The sequence below is a fragment of the Pleurodeles waltl genome, chromosome 1_2 (assembly GCF_031143425.1).
Source record: "Pleurodeles waltl isolate 20211129_DDA chromosome 1_2, aPleWal1.hap1.20221129, whole genome shotgun sequence".
NCBI classification, from domain to species: domain Eukaryota; kingdom Metazoa; phylum Chordata; class Amphibia; order Caudata; family Salamandridae; genus Pleurodeles; species Pleurodeles waltl.
In genome coordinates this window covers 38471181-38490522 of record NC_090437.1, presented here as the reverse complement: position 1 = coordinate 38490522, position 19342 = coordinate 38471181, and the positions used below count along the sequence as shown (strand labels likewise).

At 44.7% G+C, this 19342-nt stretch overlaps 1 protein-coding gene across 3 annotated transcripts in view; it reads left to right on the top strand.

Moving 5' to 3' along the window:
- The window catches only part of CENPC (centromere protein C), a 904489-nt gene that overhangs the window by 175952 nt on the left and 709195 nt on the right, over positions 1 to 19342 (top strand). For all 3 annotated transcript variants that reach the window (XM_069235766.1, XM_069235758.1, XM_069235777.1), the window contains exons 9-10: positions 2890 to 3078; positions 5788 to 5976. In XM_069235766.1, coding sequence (XP_069091867.1) covers positions 2890 to 3078; positions 5788 to 5976 — 378 coding nt within the window. The remainder of the gene's footprint in view (positions 1 to 2889; positions 3079 to 5787; positions 5977 to 19342) is intronic.

Sequence of the window (19342 nt, the reverse complement as noted above, 5' to 3'; positions counted from 1 at the left end):
TTCAGTGCCAATAAAGTAGCCCAGGTGATCAGAAGGAGCCGTAGGGATGGGGCTCCCGGCCCTAACGGTCTCCCCCAAGCCATATTTAAGGCGGATCTCGATTATTGGTCAGCCACTCTGTCAATATTATATGCTGAATTTGAACGTAACAGTACCATTCCTGATAGTTGGAAAGGATCCATCATCAATCCTATATACAAAGGAGGCAGCAGGGCAAACCCAGCCAGCTATAGGCTGATAGCTCTAATTGACAGTGAGGCCAAATACTTTGCCTCTTTAATCCTAGCAGACCTGCTCACCTGGTCTAATCTAAATAACCTGGTCCCTATGAATCAAACTGGTTTCCGGAAGGGCTTCGGCACAGTGACTAACATTCTTGCGCTAGGAGATATAGCAACCGAGCAAAGTGCTTAAAGAAAAATTTACACATATGTTTTGTGGATTTCAAAAGTGCTTTTGATTGTGTGGACAGAGCAATTCTCTGGAACAAACTACGGAGTTGGGGTTTGCAAGAACGAATTTTGAGGTGCATAGAATTGCTGTATGATAAAACTTGGGTACGAATCAAGGTAGCAGACGGCTCAAATGTTTCCAGGAGAATACCAACAAATATAGGATTAAAGCAAGGCTGCGTGTTGGCCCCGCACCTCTTTAACCTCTTCATGGCAGATCTCTCTGCAAAACTCGACGCAACCAACTTACATTCTCCAAGGATGGGAAGTCTGGCTATAACACATCTATCGTATGCTGATGACATTGCTCTGTTAAGTCACACAAAAATAGGGTCGCAACGGCTGGTTAGTGCCTTGGGCGAATTTGCAAAGACAAACAAAATAGAGGTTAACACTTCAAAGACAAAACAATGTCAATAGGCTACTCTTTGAATCCTGCAAATAAAATAAAATTGAATGGTATCACTCTGGATACGATCTGCAGCTACAAATATCTTGGACTTACAGTAGACAATAAGATCAATTTTGTGCCGCAAAACCAGTATATTCTACAGAAGTCCAAAGCCTTGGTGTTCGCTTTCTGCACTCTTGCTAAAAGATTAAAGGGCCCATCATATAAACCACTAATGTCGGTTATGTCAGCTAAATTCCTTCCAGCAATTACATACGGAAGCGCAGCCCAATACGGGAAAGATGCTAGCCTTCTGGAAAGGCAACAAATAAAAATCTATAAGCAAGACTTCAATCTTCCTCGCTCTGCTTCCCCTGCACAGATAAGGCTGGAATTTGGTCTTAACACAACAGCAGCTCGACAGGAAGGCCCACACAATAAAGATCTGGTACAAAATAAGTAAAAACACTGTCAGCCCGCTAGTAGTGGCACTATGGAATTCAGTAAACAGCAATCCTAATTCAGTATACAACAGGTACCTGAACAACTCCTTGCAAGAGACGAAAACAAAGTACCTATGGGATTCCACCATGTCGTATTCCCTTTTGTGTTGAGCGATAAAAAAGGAAATAAGTATCCAATCTTTTCTAGATGATAAAGCTAAACCTGCGCAACGCTCACACGCCTGGCTGGTAATGCATACTTATACCACCATGGCCCCATCACAATACCTGGCCGCAACCTTCGCACTTAACATCAAGCATCGCTCCTTGACTCTGCATTTGGGAGCATCTCCTGCTAGAGCGGATCAACCATCGTGGAAGAATAGAGGAGAGACTTCCTGCAGGCTATGTAAAGGCCCGAAAGAAGATATGGTTCACCTGATTTGTATTTGTCCAGCCTTAAAAGAAGCCCGCAGACAACTATTAAAACCGCTTTTTATGAGAAATGGGACTCGTTCCTGTCGGTCAGCGGTGATGTCAGTGTTTGATCCTAATGATGCACAATCAATATGCAAATTTATCAAATTCTTGACTGCACACACCAAAGACGTAAACCTGCTATCCGGGATGCATGCTTAATCATGCACTTTTTGCATCTTAGAGTTAAGAAACTGATTTTAGATCCTCACATGGTTTCATGGCCAAGGAATTTACGGAATTTTATAGAATGTTAGAGATTTTTTTATCTTTAAATACGTTGTATTATGAGATCATTGTTATGGTTTTTATTAACTAAACAATAAAGATTATTATTATTGTGCTTTATAGATTTTATTGTCATTTTTGTTTTTACATTTATTTTTGGTCTTTTTCGTGGTTTTTGTTTGCTTTTACTTTTTCGGCTGTTCAGCCTAAATAAAGGTTATTTAACTTGACTTGATTTTTATGCATGCTGAGATAAGTTATCCTAAGTATGCTGTGACTCATGGATAGGGGGATCTTGCTTTTTTCTTTGTATTTGATTTATCCAGTAAACGAATTATCAGCATGGTCTGCTCATGTGCATCTCTAGCAATGTTCAGATCCCATTTGGGATGACAGGTTTACGATTACAGCATAGCCCCTCATGTTTACATTTAATGTTAACATATCAGAGGGCAAAGCTTACAGGATATAAACAGGAAATAAAACACCCCTGGCTCAAAGCAGCAACTAAATTCACTAATCCGGATGAATTAACCTGACTGCTTCCTGTGCCATGCCTCACACTGGATTTCACTTCTGCTCGCAACCTAAAAGAGAGCTCAGTCGATGCATCTCTAGCAAAGTGGCCCTTCTGGAAATGGAGCAAGCTCTGCTGTTGGATCTCCTCTGCTTTTTCACAGTGAAGAATATTCAAAGATCTGTTGGATATTGAATTCTGTATTGTTTTCTTCATGATAGATCTTTTGTGCACTGAACTTCTGAAATGTGTTTTTGTTTTTAACATCTATCAGTGGTAACGGTTCAATGTCTGACTGCATATAGTAGGCTCTTTTGTATTGACAGTACTGTATACTGGAAATATTGTGTGGGTCATTTATCTTCCCTTTTTTGTACATAGGTTAAGTTTCAAGGATAAAGAAACACCATTTGGAAGCAGAACACCAGCATCTGAATTAACTAAACACAGTCAGCCTGAAGTCAAAATAAGAGAGACTTCCCCGTTTATTAAGATTCCAGTGCCTTCTGCAAAGTCAAGTACAATTCCACCATCTGTACACAATGCCTCAGAGAAAGATATGGGGTTAAGGTAATCAGACATCTTTTCTTTAGTCATTTTCTTTAAAGTTCATTATGAAAGCTATTGATTGTGTCGAGCTGTGTGTTACAAAACTCATTTTGACATGTAATGTCACATTTTGTATTTCTACTCAGGTGGGATGGGTATGCATTTTAAAGTTGTTTTACAGGTAGTTTGACAGAATCATACAACTTTGGCTGTGATGCTTAAAATCCACAGTCCGAGCAGCCATTAAATAGTTGTTGCTAACCACATTTAATAAAATATGTGAAAATTACAATGTCCAGTCATACAGCGGGAACCAAACCCTGTGCTACAAAAAGCAGCACAGATGTGGTCCTTGAATTGTGAGGTATTATTGTAGGATTCTTTAGCACCTAAGTTGGACCCCCTTATTTTAGCATTAGGCCCGTGCCGTATATATATTTAGACACATTTTATTAATTTCACATTTTCTAGCACTGCCAGCATTTAACACATTGTACTTATATTTTAATCAGCTGCTTCTTTCCACGAAGGCATAGTTGTTCACGCTGCACATTTCACAAGTCATTTGTACACAGTGCATTTTGTGCCCTACTCAAGGCTGCCATGTTGGTTAGATGATATTCTAACTCATATTACCACTCCAGGAGCTCAGGAGTCAGCCCCCATTTTCTAGACACATTAGTACGTCAAGCCTGTTCTTAGAACGTTGTTTAAGTTAAACATCATGTAGGCCTAAGTGGGGTAGAGGGCATTCCAGCCATGCCCATCCTGGGATGCACATCATTCCACTGACAGCTTCGCTGATCCTGACGCGGACTCTTCAGCTTCCCGAGAAGATTGCCGTTCAGACAACTGGCAGACCCTTATGGGGTAAGGGTTATTTCCTGAGATCGGGACAGGCAGTGGTTTACCACTGCTATGCTCTCAGACCTAGACATAGGATGTAAGAAGGACTCTAGAATCCTGCCAATTGGTTGGGTTGTTCATATCATTTACATTAGTTGAAATGATTACTGTACTATGTTTCATCTGCCTTATCGCAGCTCGCGCTTTTTATACTAGGACACAATTGCTTCAATAAATACATTGAAATCCAGTTTGCATGTTGTTTCCTGCCTTTGCATGTATGAGTCTCTGAGTAACTGAGCGAAAGGGGTATGATCTGTTTCTTCTACTTCTCTGAGGAGTCAGTGTGTCATGTTTAGGTTGCTACAAAGAACCTTTGCGTTTCTGGGGTTAGTTGAGGCATTTCCAGCTAGTTAGGAGTCATGCTGACAGCTTCTAAGTGGTGTGGAGTTGCCTCAAGTCTCCCTAAACATGCAGTCTTATTACTATCATAGGAACCACATTCCGTTTTGGGTTGCACAAAAACAAATCGGCTGGAAGCAGTGTTTCCCCATCCGGGACCCCAAGACAAACACAGAATTCTCACAATATGCTTTCCATTTAAAATGGTTACCTCCATAGCTGACTGTGCCACTTGGCGCACAGTATTTGTTGCAATTTACACTATGACACAAGATAAGCCAGCATTGGCAAATTTCCAGATGTGTTTAAACAAATTCAAAATTAACATAGGGCTGTCTCTGCCTTGGATTTGGGAATGAAATTAATGGGTCATTTGGACCGTTTCCTCAATCATTTTAAGTAACATTAAAGGGGGAGCAGCAGTATTGGCAATACGCTAGCAGCTCATAGACGTTCCTCAAATAGACCAGGAACGCGAGCTACCAAAGATTGTTTCTGAGACTTATACTAGCATAGGCCGGTATAGTCTGGGGGCAAGATCAAATAGGCCATAACTTAAAGGTAATTCTGAAAAGGATAATGGCAAGCAAGCGCAGAAGGGATCTAAAAGTTCTGGGACAAGCAGAAATCTAATAAAGATAAAGTAAAACAACAATGAGAAACAATGCAATCTTAGAAATCCTGACAATTTAAAACTTCACAACAGGTTTCAGTGTACTGATACATGCCCGTCCCGTACCTTTCAGGACTCAACTGACATACGGACCGAAAGAGATGAGCAGGCAACACAGAAATGAGTACGTGAAACTGAAAAGGACTCACAACGATCCTCTGATGTCAGGATAGAAAAAGGAAGAGAAACTTACACAGCATAAATCTCAATTCAAAACGGAGGAGGCAGCAGCACTTTTGGCTATGTATACCACACATTTTGAGAAAATTACTGACGAATAGGACGTGGGCAGTGACTCTGCTAGGCAGAGGTCACAATAGTTCGTCAGAATCTTCAAGAACTTCTAGATGTGACAGCAACTAATGACTACCTTGAAGTTGAAATGCCAGACAGGTGTATTGCCCCACCCGACAGGGTCTACAATAAAATTGAAACTGAGGGGCTCATGAAGGACACAAATTAATTTTCAAAGAAAGATTAAGGTTAAGCTATGATGTTCTTCTGGTAGAAGAAGATTGGCCACCAGAGTTTGTCCAAACGCTCCCACAAGAGGAAGATGGATTTTTCCCTTCTTTCCCAGTCCTTGTCTCATAGCCAGTAAAGGAAGCCTATGCCGCAGATTGAGCTCTGGGACATGCTCCAGCATTTTACCGCATCCTCGTGGGAACTTCTGAAATGTGTTTTTTTTTTAACATCTATCAGTGGTAACGGTTCAATGTCTGACTGCATATAGTAGGCTCTTTTGTATTGACAGTACTGTATAGTGGAAATATTGTGTGGGTCATTTATCTTCCTTTTTTTGTACATAGGTTAAGTTTCAAGGATAAAGAAACACCATTTGGAAGCAGAACACCAGCATCTGATTTAACTAAACACAGTCAGCCTGAAGTGAAAATAAGAGAGACTTCCCCGTTTATTAAGATTCCAGTGCCTTCTGCAAAGTCAAGTACAATTCCACCATCTGTACACAATCCCTCAGAGAAAGATATGGGGTTAAGGTAATCGGACATCTTTTCTTTAGTCATTTTCTTTAAAGTTCATTATGAAAGCTATTGATTGTGTCGAGCTGTGTGTTACAAAACTCATTTTGACATGTAATGTCACATTTTGTATTTCTACTCAGGTGGGATGGGTATGAATTTTTAAGTTGTTTTACAGGTAGTTTGACAGAATCATACACTTTGGCTGTGATGCTTAAAATCCACAGTCCGAGCAGCCATTAAATAGTTGTTGCTAACCACATTTAATAAAATATGTGAAAATTACAAAGTCCAGTCATACAGCGGGAACCACACCCTGTGCTACAAAAAGCAGCACAGATGTGGTCCTTGAATTGTGAGGTATTATTGTAGGATTCTTTAGCACCTAAGTTGGACCCCCTTATTTTAGCATTAGGCCTGTGCCGTATATATATTTAGACACATTTTATTAATTTCACATTTTCTAGCACAGCCAGCATTTAACACATTGTACTTATATTTTAATCAGCTGCTTCTTTCCACGAAGGCATAGTTGTTCACGCTGCACATTTCACAAGTCATTTGTACACAGTGCATTTTGTGCCCTACTCAAGGCTGCCATGTTGGTTAGATGATATTCTAACTCATATTACCACTCCAGGAGCTCAGGAGTCAGCCCCCATTTTCTAGACACATTAGTACGTCAAGCCTGTTCTTAGAACGTTGTTTAAGTTAGGTGGGGTAGAGGGCATTCCAGCCATGCCCATCCTGGGATGCACATCATTCCACTGACAGCTTCGCTGATCCTGACGCTGACTCTTCAGCTTCCCGAGAAGATTGCCGTTCAGACAACTGGCAGACCCTTATGGGGTAAGGGTTATTTCCTGAGATCGGGACAGGCAGTGGTTTACCACTGCTGTGCTCTCAGACCCAGACATAGGATGTAAGAAGGACTCTAGAATCCTGCCAATTGGTTGGGTTGTTCATATCATTTACATTAGTTGAAATGATTACTGTACTATGTTTCATCTGCCTTATCGCAGCTCGCGCTTTTTATACTAGGACACAATTGCTTCAATAAATACATTGAAATCCAGTTTGCATGTTGTTTCCTGAGTTTGCATGTATGAGTCTCTGAGTAACTGAGCGAAAGGGGTATGATCTGTTTCTTCTACTTCTCTGAGGAGTCAGTGTGTCATGTTTAGGTTGCTACAAAGAACCTTTGCGTTTCTGGGGTTAGTTGAGGCATTTCCAGCTAGTTAGGAGTCATGCTGACAGCTTCTAAGTGGTGTGGAGTTGCCTCAAGTCTCCCTAAACATGCAGTCTTATTACTATCATAGGAACCACATTCCGTTTTGGGTTGCACAAAAACAAATCGGCTGGAAGCAGTTTTTCCCCATCCGGGACCCCAAGACAAACACAGAATTCTCACAATATGCTTTCCATTTAAAATGGTTACCTCCATAGCTGACTGTGCCACTTGGCGCACAGTATTTGTTGCAATTTACACTATGACACAAGATAAGCCAGCATTGGCAAATTTCCAGATGTGTTTAAACAAATTCAAAATTAACATAGGGCTGTCTCTGCCTTGGATTTGGGAATGAAATTAATGGGTCATTTGGACCGTTTCCTCAATCATTTTAAGTAACATTAAAGGGGGAGCAGCAGTATTGGCAATACGCTAGCAGCTCACAGAAATGAGTACGTGAAACTGAAAAGGACTCACAACGATCCTCTGATGTCAGGATAGAAAAAGGAAGAGAAACTTACACAGCATAAATCTCAATTCAAAACGGAGGAGGCAGCAGCACTTTTGGCTAATTATGGCACACATATTGAGAAAATTACTGAAGAATAGGACGTGGGCAGTGACTCTGCTAGGCAGAGGTCACAATAGTTCGTCAGAATCTTCAAGAACTTCTAGATGTGACAGCAACTAATGACTACCTTGAAGTTGAAATGCCAGACAGGTGTATTGCCCCACCCGACAGGGTCTACAATAAAATTGAAACTGAGGGGCTCATGAAGGACACAAATTAATTTTCAAAGAAAGATTAAGGTTAAGCTATGATGTTCTTCTGGTAGAAGAAGATTGGCCACCAGAGTTTGTCCAAACGCTCCCACAAGAGGAAGATGGATTTTTCCCTTCTTTCCCAGTCCTTGTCTCATAGCCAGTAAAGGAAGCCTATGCCGCAGATTGAGCTCTGGGACATGCTCCAACATTTTAGCGCATCCTCGTGGGATGGGATAGGGGCTCTCCTTCTGACTTCATACCTACATGGTCCAGTCCCCAAATACAAACTCATTATCCAGTGAAACTTGATACTAAAATAGCAGTGAGTGAGATTCTCTCACAAGTACTGAACCATGCGTATCAGCTATGAATAACCTTTGTTTTGTGTAGCCAAGCCAGACCATTCTTATAGAATAGTCTTAGATTACTGACATTTAAACAATCACATGTGCACATTTGACATTCAGAACTCGCAGAGCACAGCTCTTATGAACAACATTGTACACAAAAAATACAAAACAACACTGGACACTTCCAATGGGTTTTTCTGCCAAAGTCTAGTACCCAAAAGCTGGGATTTAAGCACATTTTCCGCATTAGGCTCTGTGTTGTGTTTGTCGACTTAGCCAAGGGTGTAAGAACAGCCCAGGATTGTTCTTAGACCATGTGACATCAATATTACATGAGCGTGATCCTGATTTGTTGTCCTATGTAGATTCCTATGTAGGTGAGATCTGACGACGACGACATCAACACAGATTTGGACAGGGTAGAGGGCATTGCGCTGGGATTTGCTGACCATGGCTGCAAATCTAATTTTAAGAAAAATAAATCCAGATCATCGTGGGTACCATTGGATTTACGTATGCCACATTTAAAGAGATGTGTGATTTGTATTATTGCTTACAGTCCTTTAACGAAAACTTGCACTACTGGTTTCTTAATGGGTTCAGAGATTCCAAGGGAAACACCATAATACACACGTTTCTGGGGGGGAAGGGGGCAGGTCTTAAGGAGAAACTGCCACAGGCTCATGTAATACATACACTGGCCCACCATCGTGTTGGAATACACTTTGTAAGAAATTCATTGGCGGATGAAGCTACTAAATCTGCATTTGCTATGGCATCTGTTGCTGCAATAACTCATTGCCAGCCTTTACCAAAAGCATAACCTATCAAATATTCCTACTACGTAAGTGTCCAAAATATTCCCTTTGTTACAACCAGAATCATAGGCTAGGACTAATCAAAGCAGCTCATGAGGGTGTTGCTTCTGCCCATGCTGGTGTGGTGGCTACAGAATCCCTTTTACAAAAACGCGATTGGTGGCACAGGTTATACAAACAGGCCAAGCAGTATGTCCTTAGTTTTGACATCTGTCAACAAATTAAAGGTTCCACCATCAAATGTCCACCGCAGACACCCCTCCTAATAGCAAATAAACATATGCAATGTGTGTACCTGGACCATTGCTGTCCCCTGAATTCCGGTGGTGCATACTGCAGGAACCTAGCCTTGTGGACACCTATGGTGTTTGCACCTTTTACCTGGTCCAGGCAACCCTTAGTGGTGAGTGAGTGTCGAGGATGCCAGGGCTCTCTAGTGGTAGCTGTGGTGAGCAGCCAAGACTTATCTGGGACGAGTGTAAAGTACTTGCAATACCACAGCAGTCACACAGCAACTTATCATACCTGAAAGGAACCACACATTGTTGCTGAACTAGGTTACCTATAGGCAGCCCCCAAATGGTGGTAAGTAAGTTCACACTATATATACCCAGTACATATGAGGAATTAGCTTATAGAAACAGCCAGCATTGTCAAGGAATAGGGAAAATAGCTAAGGCCCTATAGAGAGGCCAAACCATATACTAATATAGTGGAATGCGAAGTGAAGTTCCCCCACCCAAGGATGTGTTGTAGTTAGAAGAGAGCTGGGAGAACTTGGGCCCTCAAGAGGTGAGTACCTAGGGGACCCCCAGCGACCAGGAGAGCAGAGGTAAGTTACCTTGTCTTCCCGAAGACTAACAAAGGGAGATTGCAAGACCAGGACCAGTCCAGTCTAACCCAGCCGTGGATTCCGGAAGAAGAGGACCTGCAAAAGAAGGGACAGAGTCCAATCTATGTTGCAGAAGTGTCCAGGTGGGTCAGGAGCCACTACCCACCGTTCTGTGGATGAAGATCTGGGTCGATGAGGGAAGATTATCATCTGTGGAGCCCAGGAGCTGCAGAGAGGTCCTTGGAGTCGTGCAAATGTCCTGCAAGGGGGAAGCAAGGGCTTACCGTCTCCCAAATTGGACAGAGGGCAGAGAGGACGTTCAGCACCACCACCTCTGTTGCAGGGTCCACGCAGTCCTGGAGGAGAGAAGATCCCAGCAGCCGGACGTCGTTGCCTTGGTTGCCTGTGGATGCAGAGAAGTGACTATTACTCCAAGAGAGATTCCTTCTTGCTTCTTTGGTGCATCTGAATTCTTGCAGACCCCTGAGGATGCACAGCCGTGGAAATATTGCAAATGCTGGATAATCTGAAGAAACAATGTTGCAAGGGAGGCCGTCTCAGGAGTTGCAGGCTTGTTTGGTTCTTGAAGAGTCCAGTAGCAGTTCTGGTGGCCAGGAGCAAAAGAGGTCGATGCGGAGGAGTCCTGGTGGAGTCTTACAAGCCAAATCTGGAGATCCACCCCAAGGGAGTCCCTAAATAGCCCTAACAGGGGGCTTGGTCACTCTGCAGGGTGACCACCTACCAGAGGGGGTCACTGGCGTCAGTCACCTGTCCTGACCAAGCAGATGCTCCCAGGCGCCTATGCACATTTGGTTTTCCAGATGGCAGAATCAAGTGGCCACCTGGGGTGGTGATAGGGGAGTGACCACTCCTCTGTCTTTCCTTTGTGTGCTTTCGCGCCAGAGCAGGACCGGTGCAAACCGGATTATGCAAGGAGGGCACCAAATGTGCCCTTCAAAGCAAGCCAATGGCGTGGGGAGGCTCCCACTCCCCAGCCATGTTACGCCTAATTCCATGTGTTTAGTCTCCAGTATTCATAGAAAATACACATCCTTACGTAGGGACATTTTCTTAGAACATCTGCGTGTTAGTTATAAAAACACTTCCTAGTCCTAGTACACGTCAAGAGGGAGATCCAGCCAGGAACCTACAACTAGATACTGAATGCCCCGTTGCAAATGCTGACGCAGATTACAGGCCTTTGCTCCGGTATGAGGGTTGATGTCCTCCCGGGGGAACCTGAAAGGCAGGCTTAGAGCTTCACATGCTGTGCTCGAAATATAACTTAGAGAGAAAATAATCTAGCGGCACTACGATAGCCTTATTCTTGTGCTTCACTCTCATTGTGACTATTTTAATCCTACTGTGTTGTGTAGTTCTGGTTATTGCAGCTCACGCTTTGCTATCTAAAATGCAGTTGTTTTATTAAACCAATCTTTAAAAACTTAAACTACCTTTGTCATTTATATTTGAGACTATACTGTGTATGAGAGAACCGGTTGTGACCGGAGTGACCACGACTTCCCTGGGAAGTGCTAAAATGTTATGCGCTCGGCTGCCCAATTGTCTCTTCCATTTGGGAGAGATGAGGCACTGCTAGTTAGCCGGAGCACAAAACAGGATTAAGAGTGACTAGTGTCATCCACTGTGGGCCAGACTCAGTCCCCCACACTGTGAACGATCTTGCCGTTCAAAATCCAGTAGTCTCATTAGGATAATGAGAGGCTACGCGACATGGCAATAGTAGCAATGTGAGGCCAAATATCTGCTGCCCCCCTAAATTTAGTGGGGAGAAACAACACTTTCCCGCAGCATGTAACAAACTTAGTGACCGAAACAACGTAAACTATTCCGGCCCGCACGCCACAACAATCTTCACTATTGAGGAGGACGTAGCTGCCGTTTGAAAGCACCCGGAACGTGTGTTTAATCAAGGGGACTGGAACTCCCTTCAGATAGCAAGCCAAGTTTGCAACCGAGGCATTACACGCCCCATGCAAGGACAGCTGCTTACAAATCATCGAATGGTTGACTGAAGTCTTGCATTCACTGCTGCTAAGAAAGACCTCTTTCATGCCATTGAGGCATTTGTACGAGAGGGGAAGTGGATGTAACTATCTCCCAACTTTTCATATCTGCCTACCGGAACATGTTTCAAACAAGAAGTGAATTGTAATGTAGAAATAGGCAGATTAATAACCCCGTGTATCAACCACTCTGCTAAAGGAATCTCGGCCACAGTAAAAGGCAGTCTTTCTATCTTTTCAATGTTAAGCATGACATAAGTCGCCTCCTTTTTAGCCATTAGTTGTTGTTGTCGCGTTAAATTAAAGGAAAAAAATATTTCCCTGGCACTGATGTGCTGCCACGGAACGCGACCCGCCTTCAATGTCTGAAGTGTCCAACCCAACTGCATAATGGACCTGGTCTGACTCTGTCCATGATATAAAGAAGACATATCAGATCTTATAATGTCTATAGCCGAAGAAACAATGTTGTTAATTGTATATATCCGGTCGGACAAGGTGTGAATCCCATTATCCACAACAGCTAATGCCTTTTCCATATTTTCCTGATCTATCTGCCTTAACTGGGCTGCAGACTCTTGTTGGGAAAGTTTCCATATTTCATTGTATACTTCATACAGGAAACGCTTCCTACGTGGCATCTTTGGGCCTGACAAAAAATCTTGTAAGTCAGTGTTGTTAGACAGGAGACTGAGATGGGTCTCAACTGCATCTAGTGAGGATGATTTTAGCCACTGTTTGCACAATTTTCCTACACTATATGTCGTAATTATGTCAGCATGTTCTGTTGATATATAGCGAGGGTCTGACCTACTTGTTCGGAAACCCCAGAGGAATTGACAAAACGTTGATGACACCCGTTGGTATCTATTGGCCACAATAACCACCCGCCTGGACGTGTCAGTGAAGCATTAAATGTACCATTCTGGACCCACTCATTAAGCTCACTAAAAGTTGCATTTGTGTACTGTAGGAAGTTGGCTCTGTATGTGCTATTTCAAAGTAAGGAATAGCATGCACAGAGTCCAAGGGTTCCCCTTAGAGGTAAAATAGTGGTAAAAAGAGATAATACTAATGCTCTATTTTGTGGTAGTGTGGTCGAGCAGTAGACTTATCCAAGGAGTAGTGTTAAGCATTTGTTGTACATACACATAGACAATAAATGAGGTACACACACTCAGAGACAAATCCAGCCAATAGGTTTTTGTATAGAAAAATATCTTTTCTTAGTTTATTTTAAGAACCACAGGTTCAAATTCTACATGTAATATCTCATTCGAAAGGTATTGCAGGTAAGTACTTTAGGAACTTCAAATCATCAAAATTGCATGTATTCTTTTCAAGTTATTCACAAATAGCTGTTTTAAAAGTGGACACTTAGTGCAATTTTCACAGTTCCTAGGGGAGGTAAGTATTTGTTAGGTTAATCAGGTAAGTAAGACACTTACAGGGCTTAGTTCTTGGTCCAAGGTAGCCCACCGTTGGGGGTTCAGAGCAACCCCAAAGTCACCACACCAGCAGCTCAGGGCCGGTCAGGTGCAGAGTTCAAAGTGGTGCCCAAAACACATAGGCTAGAATGGAGAGAAGGGGGTGCCCCGGTTCCGGTCTGCTTGCAGGTAAGTACCCGCGTCTTCGGAGGGCAGACCAGGGGGGTTTTGTAGGGCACCGGGGGGGACACAAGTCCACACAGAAATTTCACCCTCAGCAGCGCGGGGGCGGCCGGGTGCAGTGTAGGAACAAGCGTCGGGTTTTCAATGTTAGTCTATGAGAGATCTCGGGATCTCTTCAGCGCTGCAGGCAGGCAAGGGGGGGATCCCTCGGGGAAACCTCCACTTGGGCAAGGGAGAGGGACTCCTGGGGGTCACTTCTCCAGTGAAAGTCCGGTCCTTCAGGTCCTGGGGGCTGCGGGTGCAGGGTCTCTCCCAGGCGTCGGGACTTTAGGTTCAAAGAGTCGCGGTCAGGGGAAGCCTCGGGATTCCCTCTGCAGGCGGCGCTGTGGGGGCTCATGGGGGACAGGTTTTGGTACTCACAGTATCAGAGTAGTCCTGGGGTCCCTCCTGAGGTGTTGGATCGCCACCAGCCGAGTCGGGGTCGCCGGGTGCAGTGTTGCAAGTCTCACGCCTTTTGCGGGGAGCTTGCAGGGTTCTTTAAAGCTGCTGGAAACAACGTTGCAGCTTTTCTTGGAGCAGGTCCGCTGTCCTCGGGAGTTTCTTGTCTTTTCGAAGCAGGGGCAGTCCTCAGAGGATGTCGAGGTCGCTGGTCCCTTTGGAAGGCGTCGCTGGAGCAGGATCTTTGGAAGGCAGGAGACAGGCCGGTGAGTTTCTGGAGCCAAGGCAGTTGTCGTCTTCTGGTCTTCCTCTGCAGGGGTTTTCAGCTAGGCAGTCCTTCTTCTTGTAGTTGCAGGAATCTAATTTTCTAGGGTTCAGGGTAGCCCTTAAATACTAAATTTAAGGGCGTGTTTAGGTCTGGGGGGTTAGTAGCCAATGGCTACTAGCCCTGAGGGTGGGTACACCCTCTTTGTGCCTCCTCCCAAGGGGAGGGGGTCACAATCCTAACCCTATTGGGGGAATCCTCCATCTGCAAGATGGAGGATTTCTAAAAGTTAGAGTCACCTCAGCTCAGGACACCTTAGGGGCTGTCCTGACTGGCCAGTGACTCCTCCTTGTTTTTCTCATTATTTTCTCCGGCCTTGCCGCCAAAAGTGGGGCCTGGCCGGAGGGGCGGGCAACTCCACTAGCTGGAGTGTCCTGCTGGGTTGGCACAAAGGAGGTGAGCCTTTGAGGCTCACCGCCAGGTGTGACAATTCCTGCCTGGGGGAGGTGTTAGCATCTCCACCCAGTGCAGGCTTTGTTACTGGCCTCAGAGTGACAAAGGCACTCTCCCCATGGGGCCAGCAACATGTCTCGGTTTGTGGCAGGCTGCTAAAACTAGTCAGCCTACACAGATAGTCGGTTAAGTTTCAGGGGGCACCTCTAAGGTGCCCTCTGTGGTGTATTTTACAATAAAATGTACACTGGCATCAGTGTGCATTTATTGTGCTGAGAAGTTTGATACCAAACTTCCCAGTTTTCAGTGTAGCCATTATGGTGCTGTGGAGTTCGTGTTTGACAGACTCCCAGACCATATACTCTTATGGCTACCCTGCACTTACAATGTCTAAGGTTTTGTTTAGACACTGTAGGGGTACCATGCTCATGCACTGGTACCCTCACCTATGGTATAGTGCACCCTGCCTTAGGGCTGTAAGGCCTGCTAGAGGGGTGTCTTACCTATACTGCATAGGCAGTGAGAGGCTGGCATGGCACCCTGAGGGGAGTGCCATGTCGACTTACTCATTTTGTTCTCACTAGCACCCACAGGCTTGTAAGCAGTGTGTCTGTGCTGAGTGAGGGGTCTCTAGGGTGGCATAAGACATGCTGCAGCCCTTAGAGACCTTCCTTGGCATCAGGGCCCTTGGTACTAGAAGTACCAGTTACAAGGGACTTATCTGAATGCCAGGGTGTGCCAATTGTGGATACAATGGTACATTTTAGGTGAAGGAACACTGGTGCTGGGGCCTGGTTAGCAGGGTCCCAGCACTCTTCTCAGTCAAGTCAGCATCAGTATCAGGCAAAAAGTGGGGGGTAACTGCAACAGGGAGCCATTTCTTTACATGTACTTTTGCCAGTTATTACATTTTGCAGGGGCAGGTATACTGGGCATGTTTAATTCTCTAATTGTAGCTCAGCCTAAACAACTGGCCTGTTGTACTGGTTCATTTAAAAAAAAACATTTGAACGGGGATGAGACATGCTCTAAACAATGTTTCTCTACCCTTGGTCTGACAATTTTTTGTTCCCCAAACACTCTTCAAATCAACATTTTTTGACCAATATTCATAACCTTCAATTGACAACCGGGAAACAAAGGAGTCCGAATATATAAATTTTGTGTTGGTCAATAACATATGTTTATCCCTAGTCGGAGTTACCTTAAAATAATATGACTCAGCATTTTTTAGGTGATGCCCAGAAAAATACGCAAACTTTTCAAAATAAGTTTTGGAACTCCCTTTGCGGGGGAGTTGGGCAGTGTTCCCATTGTGTATAGTCAAATATTGTTTTTGGACTTCTTGCTTTATGTATGAAGTGTTGCCCATAATAATTATAGCAAAACATGTCACCAGAATTGTCTTTAAACTGGTAAACATCTTCATTTTCATAGACAGTATAATATTGCAAATCTGTCATCATTGAATCAACTGTTTTCACATCCCAATCATCAGATACAATGCCTGGTATAACTATATTGTTCATGGATAACTTTAATACATACGGTATTTGAATGATTTCAGTGGGACCATATAAATATCAAACATTACTTTGCCCCACACAATCCCATCAGGAATTGGCACTGCAGAAATGTTCACAAAGGACAAGTCTCTTTGAACCTTATGTGATGAGCTGGCCAAGCAGCAGAAGGGCAGAAACCTGTCCGAGGGGCTACAGCAGCGCGGGCTGTCCGTAAACCCTGAAAGACCAGTAGGAGCAATCCTCTAAGGATCCTCCAGAGTGCATGGAATCATGCCACCAATTCCGGCATTAGTATTGGGGTACGAGTCTGACATGTTTGATGTCAAACATGCGTAAGTTTGGAGTTACCATTATGTAGCTGGACCACCTGTGGCCAGTACATGGATAAAATGGCTTCCCCTCAATTATGAAGTCCAGTGCATTGGAACTGGAATTTGCATGGGCACCTCTGCTTATGCAGGGGTGCCAGCACACACAGGAGCCTGCACCCTGCCCTCTGGGTTAGGGGGGTCCTACGATAGGGGTGGCTTACAGTGACCAGCAATGAAAGGGTGCATGCACCTTTTCCCTCAAGCTGCAATGGGATGCCTGTAGACACAGTTTGCATGGGCTCCCAGGGGTGGCATAATACATGCTGCAACCCGTGGGCGACCCCTGGTGTACCAATGCCCTGGGTACCTAAGTACTATATACTAGGGACTTACAGGGGTACACCAGTATGCCAATTGTGGAGTGTAAAGGGTAACAAAGCAGCCAAATTTAGAGGAGAGATCACAATCACTGGGGTCCTGGTTAGCAGGATCCCAGTGTAAACATTCTAAATACACTGATAAACAGGCAAAAATTGAGTGGTAACCATGCCAAAAATAGTGACTTTCTTACACATACAAATACATTCTACTTGCAGTAGACTCTTGTACCAGATTTCTGTGGGTGTGGCCACAGTGATCCCCTGGTGCACAAACTGTTATTAAAGATTTGCAAGTCTTTATCGGACACATGCATTAGCAGGATTATACTCAGACCAGGGTTCTGCTTTTGCCTCCAGGACATAGAAGATCTGTAGGAAACTGGATTTTGGTTGCAGTTGTCACCCCACTTGTTGTCTGGTATTTTATGACTGAGGTGCAGTGGGTTCCTGCTAACCAGGATCCAAGTGTCAAGTGTTCCTTCACAGAAAACAAGACAATTGTTCTCTTGATTACCAAGTGACCAGGCCTTTAGCACCTCTCTAAGTCCCTAGTAAGTTGTACATCTGCATAGATACTAAAGAGAGTCCCTAAGAGCTGCAACATAGCTTGTGCCACTCTGAGGGACCCAGCACCAAACTCGTATTAACTACCAACGGAGGCTGGATAGCCAGGTGCTCTAAATTGTGAAAACACAATATGATAAATGTCCCCTAACACTGCATGTAGTATTTGTAAGTCACCCCTACAGCAGACCGTACAGTCCCAAGGCAGAGTGCATTATTACCTATGAGGAAATCTATGCATGAATAGATATGCCTATATGCATAAATAGATATGCCCCTGTGTTGGCCAGTTCAATTATGGACTGTACAAGTGAACAGGGAAACCATACTAAGGTACGTATTGGATGCTGTTCTAAACAAGTTCCCCAGCTACCTAATGGCTTCACTGATACCTATGGTGTTTGGTATCAAACACCTCATATTAATAAACCCACAATGATTCCAGTGTTGGATTTCATACATGCACCAGGAAGAGTACGTTAGAGATGCCCCCTGAAAACCTACCAACTATTAGTGTGCTGACTGACTGCTTGTAACCAGCGTGCCACCACAGATGAGTTTCTGACCCCTACGGGTGAGAGCCCACCCTCTTGAGTGGTCAGGAACAAAGCCTGCTCTGGCAGAGCAGAGCGTCTTGTACACAGGATGACCTGTAAATTAGCATTCCAAGGCAGGGAGCTTCAAAGGGCCGTACAAACTCCCTCAGAGATTAGGGGATGCTGACCGCACCCTGACCAGGCCCAAAATTAGATATGCGGGAGGCTTGTTGCACTTTGGAGGCTGGACACACCTCTAGGGTGACCAGCTTGAAATTAACACAAAATTAGGAATTCCACCATCTTGTGTGTGGTGGAAGTAGGAGTTCGAAAGAATACAACTACCTGTGCATTCCTCACCTTATGAATTCACCCATGCGCCAGCATCTGACAGAAAATCTTCATCCCAGCTCTCCACGTCGACGAGGACGTCACAATTGCATGACTCCACACGACTCCGTCTGACGTCACCGTGCCAATAAGAGGTCCTCGCCGGCGTGCTGACGTCAGTTACCTTTTTTCCATGCCTTCGACGCTATCGGTTTTCTCCTAACACTCGCTGCTGTTGAAGGTGTTCCATCTTGTTTCTGGTTACGGGATTTAAGCCGTGAGGAAAGTGTGGGGGGGTCGCATGTCGGTCCCTGGCCCTCATGATGATTGTCTTTGGTGTTTGAGCTCCGAGCATGACGTCGAGTGTGTATCCTGTGAGAGCATGAATCCAAAGGCTCTGAAGGATAGGGAGGCCAAACTCTTTTTGGCTAAGGCGAAAAAAGGACATGAGGGCCATCACAGGTCATCTTCTCACACTTCGACGAAGAAGCATAAGAGGCGACGTCATCATGACCCTTAGCGTCGTTCGGCTCGGAGCCGTTCAAGGTCCAGGTCTCCATCGTGACGGCAGACGTGGGAGGTTAGTCCGACTGTGGCTCCACAACCTCAGAGCCCTCAGGCTTCTCCAGTGCCGTCGGTCTTCGAGGTGGTTGCGCGCCCAGAGAGTTCTCGCTTTTCACCTGTGGCGCAGGATTCAGATGCTCAACAAGCGCCGGTGCAGCATGGAGACCAGCGGTATCCTGCCTTCCCAGCTCCGGGAGCGGATGCGGCGGCATTTTTAAATGCCATGTTTTCTATGTTTAATCCTATGGCCTCTGCTGGTGCACCGGCTGGTCCCACGGGTCCTTTAGCATTTTCGTTGGGCTCCCCGGCTCCTTACAAGGCGGCGCCGTTTATGCACTTCTATCCTGCTGAGGGTGCCGGTTCAGCGCCATTGACGTCACCTCA